This window comes from Ipomoea triloba, chromosome 12 (genome assembly GCF_003576645.1).
Source record: "Ipomoea triloba cultivar NCNSP0323 chromosome 12, ASM357664v1".
Taxonomy (NCBI): domain Eukaryota; kingdom Viridiplantae; phylum Streptophyta; class Magnoliopsida; order Solanales; family Convolvulaceae; genus Ipomoea; species Ipomoea triloba.
Window position 1 is genome coordinate 8,223,836 of NC_044927.1, and position 12,229 is coordinate 8,236,064.

The 12,229-nt window shown below is 38.6% G+C and overlaps 1 protein-coding gene across 1 annotated transcript; it reads right to left on the minus strand.

Annotated features, from left to right (window-relative positions):
- Positions 1-552: 552 nt before the first annotated feature.
- Positions 553-3,057, minus strand: LOC115998572 (laccase-17-like). The gene is made up of 6 exons (XM_031238169.1): positions 2,896-3,057; positions 2,665-2,816; positions 2,296-2,540; positions 2,076-2,204; positions 1,030-1,992; positions 553-920 (listed from the first exon to the last, which is right to left on the minus strand). The coding sequence occupies exons 1-6, from the start codon at positions 3,010-3,012 to the stop codon at positions 790-792; spliced, it is 1,737 nt and encodes a 578-aa protein (XP_031094029.1). The 5' UTR covers positions 3,013-3,057; the 3' UTR covers positions 553-789.
- Positions 3,058-12,229: the final 9,172 nt, after the last annotated feature.

Consider the following 12,229-nt stretch of genomic DNA (forward strand, 5'->3'; position numbering starts at 1 on the left):
GAACAATTCTACCCCTTCATTTGACCTCAACTTAACCAAAATTTGATGAAATGGCCAACATTGGAAAGAATTTGAAAGTCAAGGGACTTAAATTGTCTAAAGTAAAAGTCGGGAACTAATTTTGGAAAATCTACATAGTCGGAGTACCATTGCTGGAATTAACTATTTTTAAAACCTATACAGTCTATTCACCCCAGACTTGTAACCCTCACACTAAGACCACATGGGTACTTAAAAATGTTTAATTTTATTTGTAGAAAATATAGACTGGATAAAGAATACGATGTGAGCTTTTTAATGCTTAAATTTGTAAATATCAATATATCTTTTATGTCTCTTCTATCAATCTTGAAGTTATTTATGCCTGAGTCTATGAAGTTCTTTATTGGAATAAAACAAATTCGAATTGCATCCCCTTGCCAATAATATGCTTATTCACCTAGCTAGTCTAATATATATAATTTCAATTGTTGTGATCACTGAATTAATTTACACCAACAACATGTTACTTACTTTGAACTTAGACTCAAGTTGTAATCTTGTTAACTATGCTTGAAATTTAAAAATTGTTTTCATCATTGATGTTTTGGGTTCTCATAATTAGAACACAGTCGATAGTACAAGAAATAACCAAATTGTTTGTTTGGTCCAACAAAATCATAATGAAACTGCTAAAGAAACAAAACATCTTCCTCAAAATAATAGAACTCACTCAAAAAATTGATTAAAAATAAATGAAGGAATGAATAATGGGTGCATGCATGAGTATTAATTTGAGCATTGCATGCATCAACATTTAGGAAGATCAGCGGGTGGAGGTGGCAGCTTTTGCTTACGTCCTTTTCCGTCCATGACGATCCAAGCCATTTTCAATCCCCAGCTTGTATGGACTTCAAGGTGACAATGCATAAACCACACCCCTATATATGCATCAACAACCACAAAATTGCAATTAGAATGTATGTGTATATATGTATACGGCCGGAGAGATAGATGAGAGAGAAATGGAATGAAATTATTTATTATCACCTGGATTGTCGGCAAGGAAACGAATGGCGACCCAACCACCAGAAGGCACTCCGACGGTGTTTCTCTCTGCGGGGTCGACGAGGTTGAATTTGGCGGGATCTTTATTAGGATCATAATTACCAAAACCTTGACCAACTACAAAGAAATTGAAGCCGTGGAGATGAAGAGGATGACTTTCAGCTCCAATAATGCTTGTGTCTTGCATTACAAGTTCCACGCTACTATTAAAACTAAGCTGCACAACTTTTGTAGCACTAGTCACCATAATGTTGCTGGGTGGGTTTCCGGTGTAATTGAACTTCACGGGCGGGTTGGCCGGAAAATCAGTGGTGTAAACTCCTTTGGATTGCTTGAAGAAGTGGGCTTGAAGTAGAGCCGTACTTGGTTGAACAAAGGAGATGTTGTTCACTGAGGCTGCAAATTTAGTATTATTAGTTGGTCCCTGGCATGTTTGGTTCTGAGGGCACGGGCTTGTTCCTAATCCAACGGTGAAGAAAAATCTTCTGTCCACTTTCTTTGGGACATTGGCCGGGAAATTAGCGTTAGCTAAGCTTTTAAGTTTCTTGGTAAAGTTAGTAGCAAAAGATGTGTCATTGAAAACAGGGAGGATTGGTGTGAAGAGTGGGAGTTTCTTGGTGGTAATTATTGTTTTGTTAGTGGAGTATTCCAAGATTCCGGCGGTGGTAGAGTTGTCGAAAGGGGCAGGCCCGGTGGCATAAGGCCTGGCGGAAATGAGGAAGGTGGCATTAGGGTGGTGTTTGGTGGTTTTGAGGAGGACATTAGTGGTTTGGCCAGGTGTGATGAGGACTATGTTGGTTTTGAATGGTTTAACATACACCGCATCAGCTTCGACCACTGTGAGGCTGTGATTAGCGATGCTGAAGAAGAGCTCATCGTTCAGGGCAGCATTGATCAATCTTAGCAGATATGTTTTCCCTGCCTTCACTTTTAATTTGAAGCTATCTGCATGCGTGCACCAATTTAATTATATTATTCAATATATTGTAATGTGCATCTATACATATATATCTATCAAATTAATTAACCTTTGGCAGAGCAGTTATATAAGGGTCCTGGAAGACCATTAATGGTGAAGGCATCAGAAATATTGGGTGCTCCTCCTGTTTGTGATGCTTGGCTGATGATCTTCTCTGTATCTGCCTTCCACCATTCACCTAATTAATTAATAATTACACCAATAAGTTCAACATTTTGTTATATCCATAAATTAAAATTAAATGATAAACTACTTTATATATTATTTACCAAAAATAATTGGAACTTCTTTGAAGGGTTGGGGAAAAGGATAGGCAACTCCTTTCTTTGGAAGAATGACTATAGGTCCGTATAGAGTTGCTCTTAGCCATGATATGTGAGCATGCCAAAATAATGTGCCCCTTTGACCCGTGATGGTGAAGTTGTAAACATAACTTTGCCCGGTTTGAATAGGGCATTGTGTAATATATGCAGGTCCATCAGCCCATCCACTTCTCAGCTGTCTCACTCCATGCCTGTATGTAATGAGTATATATTATATTAGTCATGCATGTTGTGATCAATTATATATGTTTCAATTCAACTCAGAATTTAAATCCAACTAACTTTGGCAAAATAAATAATGAAATCAATACATACCAATGAATTGTGACATTATACTTAACATGGTTAACAACCTTAACCACAACACGGTCCCCTTCTCTCGCAATGATTCTGGGACCAGGAAATTGCCCATTCACTGTCACTATGCTTTTCGTTTGACACAATCTTGTCACATTTTGCATTTTAATCTGCAATCACTCACCAAATGTTTAAAACAAAGAAAATAAAAACACTGTAGAATATATATGTATAATTAATAACACATACATCGAACTTGTAGTGTCTAGTAATGCCTGCATGCTTTGCAAGAGCAACATCACCAGAAACCCAACAGAAAGCAGCTAAAACAAAGATGAATCTCTTCACAAACAAACAGACCATCATCCTTATTTTTTGTTTTTTGATTGTTTGAATGTTAAGGGGCGGAAGATAGACAAATGACACTTGAGTGTGTTGGTTGAATACAAAGGTGAAGTGCAAGGGTATATATATATATGGTGAAAGGGGAGGCAGAGGGGTATATAAGCTAAGAGTTAGGTTAATTAATTAGGTAATTATGCACCTATTTAACAGATTGCACTGCTAGCTAGCTGTTGGTCCAACCATACTTTTGAGTGATGTCCAAGTCAAACCAATGTCACATTAAGGATTCAATATATCTCTCCATGTTGTAATAAAATTTAATTTGTATTTTTTGATGCATTAAATACTAAGAATTGACAAATTCAGCTCAATTTAAAAAAAAAAATCAACTAATTAATGGAATATGTAACCTCCCATTTTGTGAGAGCCACTTCGCGCCACTAGACGACAAAGTCATTGGCTAATCTCTAGTTCTTTAATTTTGAACTAAATTGAGTTATAAACTTGTTGAGGTGATACCCACAAAGTTCAATGAGCTTTAGTATCTTGACAAAAATAACACAATCTTAAATTAGCTTAGATTTTTTCCACCCACCTATTATTATTATGATTTTTCCACCCACCCAATCAAGGTTACATCCACACCCTAGCTTATAATTATATTTTTCTCCAAACTGTGAATATAGAATGCATTATATATTATATGTGAAATTCATTACAAAAAAAAAAAAAGTTGCAAAAATTCAACTTATTTGCATAAATCTAAATTAAAGGTTAGAGGAAAAAAGAAATATTAGAGGAATTGATCAAGTGGATGGAAATGGTTAACATGAATCATCAACATTATCTTGTATTCTTGTGGCCAATGGTTGCTCAGTAGCATTCAGTCTCCAACCGTTATTTATTACTTCGTCGAGTCAATGAAAGGAGCTGGCATTTTAACATCATTTTTGTTGGATGTTGGGTGTTTTCTACTACTTGATGTTTTTTTCCTCTTTAACTACTATGATGTTCACTCCGGTTTATAAGTTTATTGTATGCCCTCTTGGAAGATTGAACCCTCAATTTATATAATGGACCAGGCAGGGTCTACATATCATTATGGACCCTAAATTGAAACAACGAGGTACATGATTTATACTATTAACGTACAGAATTTCATAACACAAAACAAAACAAAAAATAGAACACAAGATACATAACATAGCATTATGGACCCAGCTCGTTTGAAAAGACGATGTATAAAATTAATCTTTCACCCTAACTAGTATGATAGAGGAAATGATGGGTCTTAGTACCGGCATATGAGAAGTTTTTGCTCTAGCCGGGGCTCGAACCCATAACTTAGCTCTTGTCGGCAGAATTAGGCAATGTTGCAGCAGCCATAATTAGGCAAATATCAACAATTGACAAAGAATTAGGCAAGTCAAAAGAGTTAGGCACCTACCAAAATATTTATTATTTGGTCCCTAAACTTTGGACTAACTACAAAATGACCCCTATTCCTCAACTATAAATAGGGAGGTCATTTGCCATTCTTGTCATCCCAAAATCTCATCCCAAATCATTCTATTCTTCCCTCATATACTAGAGATATTAGAGAGTTTGTTGAGTGTATTTCTCCTTCCTAGCAAGAGAGAATTATCCTTGTTTTCTCCTTGTTAGTTAGAGAGTGGTTGTAACTCCTATTTTCTCATAGTGAAATTCTTCTACCATTGCCCATGGTTTTTACCCTAATTTGTTTAGGGGTTTTCCACGTAAAATCTGTGCCTCATTTATTTTTCTTTCTCAAATTATTGTTGCAATCTGATCTATCCCACTTCCGCGGGCGCAACAATTGGTATCAGAGCCTTCAGATATATTGTTCAGAATTTGTTTCAAGAACAATATGGCAGCGAAATTTGAGATTCAAAAATTCAATGGGAAAAATTTCTCATTGTGGAAATTGAAGGTGAAGGCTATCCTGAGGAAAGACAACTGTCTAGCAGCTATCAGTGAAAGGCCGGTGGATTTTACTGATGACAAAAAATGGAGCGAGATGAACGAGGATGCTATGGCGGATCTATACCTATCAATAGCAGATGGAGTATTGTCAAGCATCGAGGAGAAGAAGACGGCCAAGGAGATTTGGGATCACCTCAACCGGTTGTACGAGGCCAAGTCACTGCACAACAAAATTTTCCTTAAGAGGAAATTATATACTCTTCGTATGTCAGAATCTACTTCAGTGACGGAACACTTAAATACGCTGAATACTCTATTTTCCCAGCTTACATCTCTAAGCTGTAAAATAGAGCCACAGGAGCGTGCGGAATTTCTACTTCAGAGTCTACCTGATTCGTATGATCAGCTCATCATCAACTTAACAAACAACATCCTTACGGACTATCTAGTCTTCGATGATGTTGCAGCTGCGGTTCTTGAAGAAGAAAGTCGGCGCAAGAACAAGGAGGACAGACAAGTCAATCTGCAACAGGCAGAGGCGTTAACGGTGATGAGAGGAAGGTCAACAGAACGTGGCCAAAGCAGTGGTCGTGGTAGATCAAAATCAAGTAAGAAGAATTTAAAGTGTTACAACTGTGGAAAGAAGGGTCACTTGAAGAAAGATTGTTGGAATTTACCTCATAATTCCAATCCTCAAGGAAATGTTGCAAGTACCTCGGATGATGGAAGTGCTCTCTGTTGCGAAGCATCAATAGCCAGGGAAGGCAGAAAAAGGTTCGCGGATATATGGCTTATAGACTCGGGAGCCACATATCACATGACCTCAAGGAGAGAATGGTTCCATCATTATGAACCAATCTCAGGAGGATCTGTGTACAGCTGCGACGATCATGCCTTGGAGATTATCGGCATTGGAACCATCAAGCTGAAGATGTACGATGGAACAATCCAAACTGTTCAGGATGTGCGGCACGTGAAGGGCCTGAAGAAAAATCTATTATCCTATGGAATATTGGATAATAGTGCAACCAAGATTGAAACACAGAAAGGAGTCATGAAGATTTTCCAAGGAGCGCTTGTGGTGATGAAAGGGGAGAAGATAGCTGCAAATCTATACATGCTGAAGGGAGAGACTTTGCAAGAAGCAGAGGCATCGGTTGCCGCATGTAGTCCAGACTCTACGCTGCTATGGCATCAGAAACTTGGGCACATGTCAGAACAAGGAATGAAGATTCTTGTGGAGCAAAAGCTACTTCCGGGGTTAACAAAGGTATCACTTCCTTTGTGTGAGCATTGTATAACAAGTAAGCAGCACCGTCTTAAATTCAGCACATCAAATTCTAGAGGCAAGGTTGTTTTAGAATTGGTTCACTCTGATGTGTGGCAAGCACCGGTTCCATCCCTAGGAGGGGCAAAGTATTTTGTCTCATTCATCGACGATTACTCTAGGAGATGCTGGGTGTACCCTATCAAGAGAAAGTCAGATGTGTTTGCGACTTTCAAAGCCTTCAAAGCACGGGTGGAACTTGATTCCGGGAAGAAGATCAAGTGTTTCAGGACAGATAATGGAGGGGAATATACAAGTGAGGAATTTGATGACTTCTGCAAGAAGGAAGGCATCAAAAGGCAGTTCACGGTGGCATACACTCCTCAACAAAATGGAGTGGCAGAGCGGATGAACAGAACCTTGCTGGAAAGGACAAGAGCAATGTTGAGGGCTGCGGGCTTAGAAAAATCATTCTGGGCAGAAGCAGTCAATACCGCCTGTTATTTGGTGAATCGAGCTCCATCAACTGCAATCGAGCTGAAGACACCAATGGAGATGTGGACTGGTAAGCCTGTTGATTATTCAAACCTCCATATATTTGGAAGCATTGTGTATGCAATGTACAATGCCCAGGAAATTACAAAGTTGGATCCGAAGTCCAGGAAATGTAGATTCTTGGGGTATGCTGATGGAGTAAAGGGGTATCGCTTGTGGGATCCCACTGCCCACAAAGTTGTCATCAGCAGGGATGTTATCTTTGTAGAGGACAAGCTACAAAGAGGAGAAGTTGATGATAGCACGGAAAAGGAGAAGCCAGAAACTACTCAGATACAGGTAGAGGAGGAATTTGAACAAGATTCTTCTGAAGCAGAACCGGTGCACGAGGAACCAGAACCAGAACGCTCTAGAGCTCCAACAACTCGTCAATCAGACCGTGAAAGAAGACGTCCCACTTGGCACTCAGATTATGTTATGGAAGGGAATGTTGCATACTGCCTTCTAACAGAGGATGGTGAGCCATCAACCTTTCAGGAGGCGATAAACAGCTCAGATGTTTCTCAATGGACGGCAGCAATGCAGGAAGAAATAGAAGCTCTCCATAAAAATAATACATGGGAACTTGTGCCACTACCACAAGGAAGGAAGCCAATTGGTAACAAATGGGTCTTCAAAATCAAAAGGAATGGTGACGATCAAGTGGAGCGGTATCGTGCAAGACTGGTGGTGAAGGGATATGCTCAGAAAGAAGGTATTGATTTCAATGAAATATTTTCACCTGTGGTTCGACTAACAACAGTTCGTGTAGTTTTGGCGATGTGTGCTACATTCAACTTACATCTAGAGCAGCTAGATGTGAAAACGGCTTTTCTTCATGGAGATCTTGAAGAAGAGATATATATGCTCCAGCCTGAAGGATTTGAAGACAAAGAGAATCAGAACTTGGTTTGCAGGTTGAACAAATCTCTGTACGGTTTAAAGCAGGCGCCAAGGTGTTGGTATAAGAGATTTGATTCCTTCATCATGTGCCTTGGATACAACAGACTGAATGCAGACCCTTGTGCATATTTCAAGAGGTTTGGAAAAGATAACTTTGTTATATTGCTGTTGTATGTAGATGACATGTTGGTCGCAGGCCCCAACAAAGATCACATTGATGAATTGAAGGCACAACTGGCTAGGGAATTCGAAATGAAGGACTTGGGACCAGCAAACAAGATTCTAGGGATGCAAATTCACCGAGACAGAGGTAATAGGAAGATTTGGCTTTCTCAAAAGAATTATTTAAAGAAAATCTTGTCACGTTTCAGCATGCAAGATTGTAAGCCAATTTCTACCCCTCTTCCTATTAATCTCAAAGTATCCTCAAGTATGAGTCCTAGCAATGAAGAAGGGAGGATGGAGATGTCTCGAGTACCGTATGCATCAGCGGTGGGGAGTCTAATGTTCGCTATGATATGTACAAGACCAGACATTGCGCAAGCAGTGGGAGTAGTTAGTCGGTACATGGCGAATCCAGGCAGAGAGCATTGGAACTGTGTGAAGAGGATCCTAAGATACATCAAGGGGACCTCAGATGTTGCATTATGTTATGGAGGATCAGACTTTATTATCAACGGGTATGTGGATTCTGACTATGCAGGGGATTTGGATAAAAGTAAATCTACGACAGGATATGTGTTCAAAGTTGCTGGTGGAGCTGTAAGCTGGGTTTCAAAACTGCAAGCAGTTGTGGCTACGTCAACAACAGAAGCAGAATACGTAGCAGCTACACAAGCCAGTAAAGAAGCAATTTGGTTGAAAATGCTATTGGAGGAGCTCGGGCACAAACAAGAGTTTGTCTCTTTGTTTTGTGACAGTCAGAGTGCCTTGCATCTAGCAAGGAATCCTGCATTTCATTCAAGGACGAAACACATACGAGTGCAGTACCATTTCATCCGAGAGAACGTGGAAGAAGGGACAGTAGATTTGCAGAAAATCCATACCACGGACAACGTAGCAGATTTCCTAACAAAGGTAATCAATGTTGATAAGTTTACTTGGTGTCGATCTTCCTGTGGCCTGATAGAGACGTAAGCGACATGGAAAGTGCAAGGTAGAAAGAATGGTGTGAAGATATGATTGTTACAATCTAATCTTCAAGTGGGAGATTGTCGGCAGAATTAGGCAATGTTGCAGCAGCCATAATTAGGCAAATATCAACAATTGACAAAGAATTAGGCAAGTCAAAAGAGTTAGGCATGGAGTTAGGCACCTACCAAAATATTTATTATTTGGTCCCTAAACTTTGGACTAACTACAAAATGACCCCTATTCCTCAACTATAAATAGGGAGGTCATTTGCCATTCTTGTCATCCCAAAATCTCATCCCAAATCATTCTATTCTTCCCTCATATACTAGAGATATTAGAGAGTTTGTTGAGTGTATTTCTCCTTCCTAGCAAGAGAGAATTATCCTTGTTTTCTCCTTGTTAGTTAGAGAGTGGTTGTAACTCCTATTTTCTCATAGTGAAATTCTTCTACCATTGCCCATGGTTTTTACCCTAATTTGTTTAGGGGTTTTCCACGTAAAATCTGTGCCTCATTTATTTTTCTTTCTCAAATTATTGTTGCAATCTGATCTATCCCACTTCCGCGGGCGCAACAGCTCTGATATCACTTGTTAGATCAAATACTTATAACTACGCCAAAAGTTATAACTCACAACAAAAGCGCAATAATTGGTAGTCTAGGCGGCTGGCAGGCTAGGAGGACGATTAGGCCGCCTAGACTGTTTAGGTGCTAACCGACTAGGCCTCCTAGACACCAACTAGGTCGCGTAGTTGGCCGATTAGCTATTGTTCCCTTCTTTTAAAAATGGGTTATTTCACTCAAAATGGCCGATTAGCTATTGTATTAAATAGTTTATAATTATCAAGTCTTTAAAATTTTAAAAATCAAAATAAATTTTTAAAAAATAAAAAATAAAATACAAAATACACGGGCGCCTAGGCGCCCGATTAATCACCGCCTAGGCGCTAGGCGCCACCCGAGCTCCCAAGGAGAGCCTAGCAATTTTTTCAACCATGACTCTACTACACATACGGGCACATTTCATTTTAGAAACAACCCTATTGCGTCCAAGGAGAGTAAAGGTGGATCAAAATAGAGTACACCTAATTAAAAAGAAGAGTTCCAAAGCCATCACCATTACAAAGTCAAGTTATATTAACAAAACCTAGTAGTTTATTCTTAGATAACAATGCCATCCTCATGTCACTCTCACCTATAGATGATAATTTGATCCTTTTAGAATAAACGAAACCAATACAAGAGAGGAACTTTCACTTGCATGAATGTAAAAGGGGCAACCTGGATCTATATATGGCATTAAAGTTCAACTGATCAGCAACCTCAAATTAAAGTTTGAGGTTGAACTAGTGTTTTGTGACATTGAGATGGATAGCGAAGCTAGTTCCAGTAGTGGGGTTTACAACTTTGTGTTGTTTGAAGCAGGTGGTGACTAAGCCATCGCGAATAACTAAATTTATGAGCTAAAATTGCTATGATACCATTTCATGAAAATGCATCAAAGAGTAACAAAAGCATAATTGAGAACCTTACAACCTTTAAAACACTTGTGGCTCAGAGTATAATAGATGGCCGGGGTTTCAAAGTATCTAATAGATGGGTTTTTGAGTCAAATTTGTGCTTCCTAAATATGAAAGATGGGAGGGAAGACAGAGGAAGAAAAGAGGGGGAGGGAGAGGGAAGGAAAATTGGAACAAAAAAAAAAAAAAAGGATCATGTGACTGTTACTTTGGTGTGTAGGAAAAATGAGTGATGGCGAGTGTACGGATGTGAAATGCCATCTTCATGGGGTTGGGGTTATGACACGTAATATGCAATCACAAGAAACTAGTCACTAGCACTAGAAATGTACAAGAATCTAAGCAAATCATAACGAGGTTGAGGTTATTACTGTAACTAATAAACAAAATAATACAAACACATGTTAACAAAAGATAAACACTAAATAAAGAAATAGGACTCAAGCTAGGGAGCATTATCATCAAGATGCTTTAACAACCTATGGAATTAGGGAGAACAAGTAACCGGAGTCAATTTAGAATGCACATAGGTATCCTAGTCTAAAGTCACTCCCGTGAGCAAATAAATAAGGATTAGAATAAGGAATTGCATCACTTTCATGGTGGTGTATCAATTCCAAGTTCATTAAGAACACAAAGCATCTTAAATCCCCCATTTCCCCTATTTTCATTGAAGCAAATTGGGTTTATAAAAAGAGTGGCTCGATTCTTTCAAAAAAAAGAGTGGCTCGAATTCATCACCCAACTCTCGTTGAGGCAATGAATATAACCCTCCAAATACATGCCAATGAATGTGTATATCAAACATTAACAAGATATAAACACAAAACCTTCACAAACACATGAACCCTAGGTTAGAGTTCTTCCTCTTTTTGTAATAAACTAATAATCACAAATTAAGCATCAATATAGATAACACAACCCTAACTCAAGTCCAAAAACTAATTAACTACTCATGATTAAATAGCATAAAGAACACAAAAGCACAAGTAATTTCCCATTCATTTTGACCTTGAAAATATTTTTACAAATTATTTTAAAATAATTTTATGGTCTTCATCAAAGTTGTAGCCTTCAAGTTGGTTTTCCAATGGAATAAGAATCATTTCATTTGAACATTCTTAGGCTGTGATATGGTCCAAATACCGAATAGTGGATGAGTTATGCGAGAATTTCAACTTCTTGCTCTTTTCTTCCCCTCTTACCTTAGTTTGCCCATATGATCAAAACTATTAAAAATACCACTTTTGGCTTCCTTGGAAGTATTATATCGATCCTAGCTCTTAGCTTCACCTTGCCTTCCAATGACTCTAAGGGTGTGTTTGGTAATCCGGAAAATATTTTCTGAGTTTTCGGTGTTTGCCAACATCCCGGAAAATGCGGTCATCGGAAAATGTTTTCCGTTGACCATGGAAAATCAAGCCAAAATTCTGGAAAATAACTTACAGAATTTTTTTCATAAGTCATTTTTTGGAATGGTCAAAATGGTCGTTTCGCATGTTCTCGGCCTAAATGACTATCTAACCCATTCCAGTGGACTGGTTTCTGGTAGAAACCAGTCCGTTAGAAACTACTTTGGTTTCCGGCCGAAACCAGAGCCGGACCTTTGTTTTTTTTAATAATAAATATTATTATTTTATATATTTTTATATTACTTTATATTTTAAATAAAATAATAAAATATATAATTATACAATTCTACTCATTTTCCAGAAAATGAACTAAACACAACAAGATAGTTTTTCATAACGCAGCCAAACACGGGAAAAGAAAATATTTTATGGAAATTGACTCATTTTCCAGAAAACATTTGCGGAAGTCATTTTCCTGCTTTCTAAACGGACCCTAAATGCATTCAAAATGCTCCATTTGACTCTAACCCTCCCCCCTCCCCCCCCCCCCCCCCCCCCCCCCCCCCCTCGAGCTTTCTCTTTTACG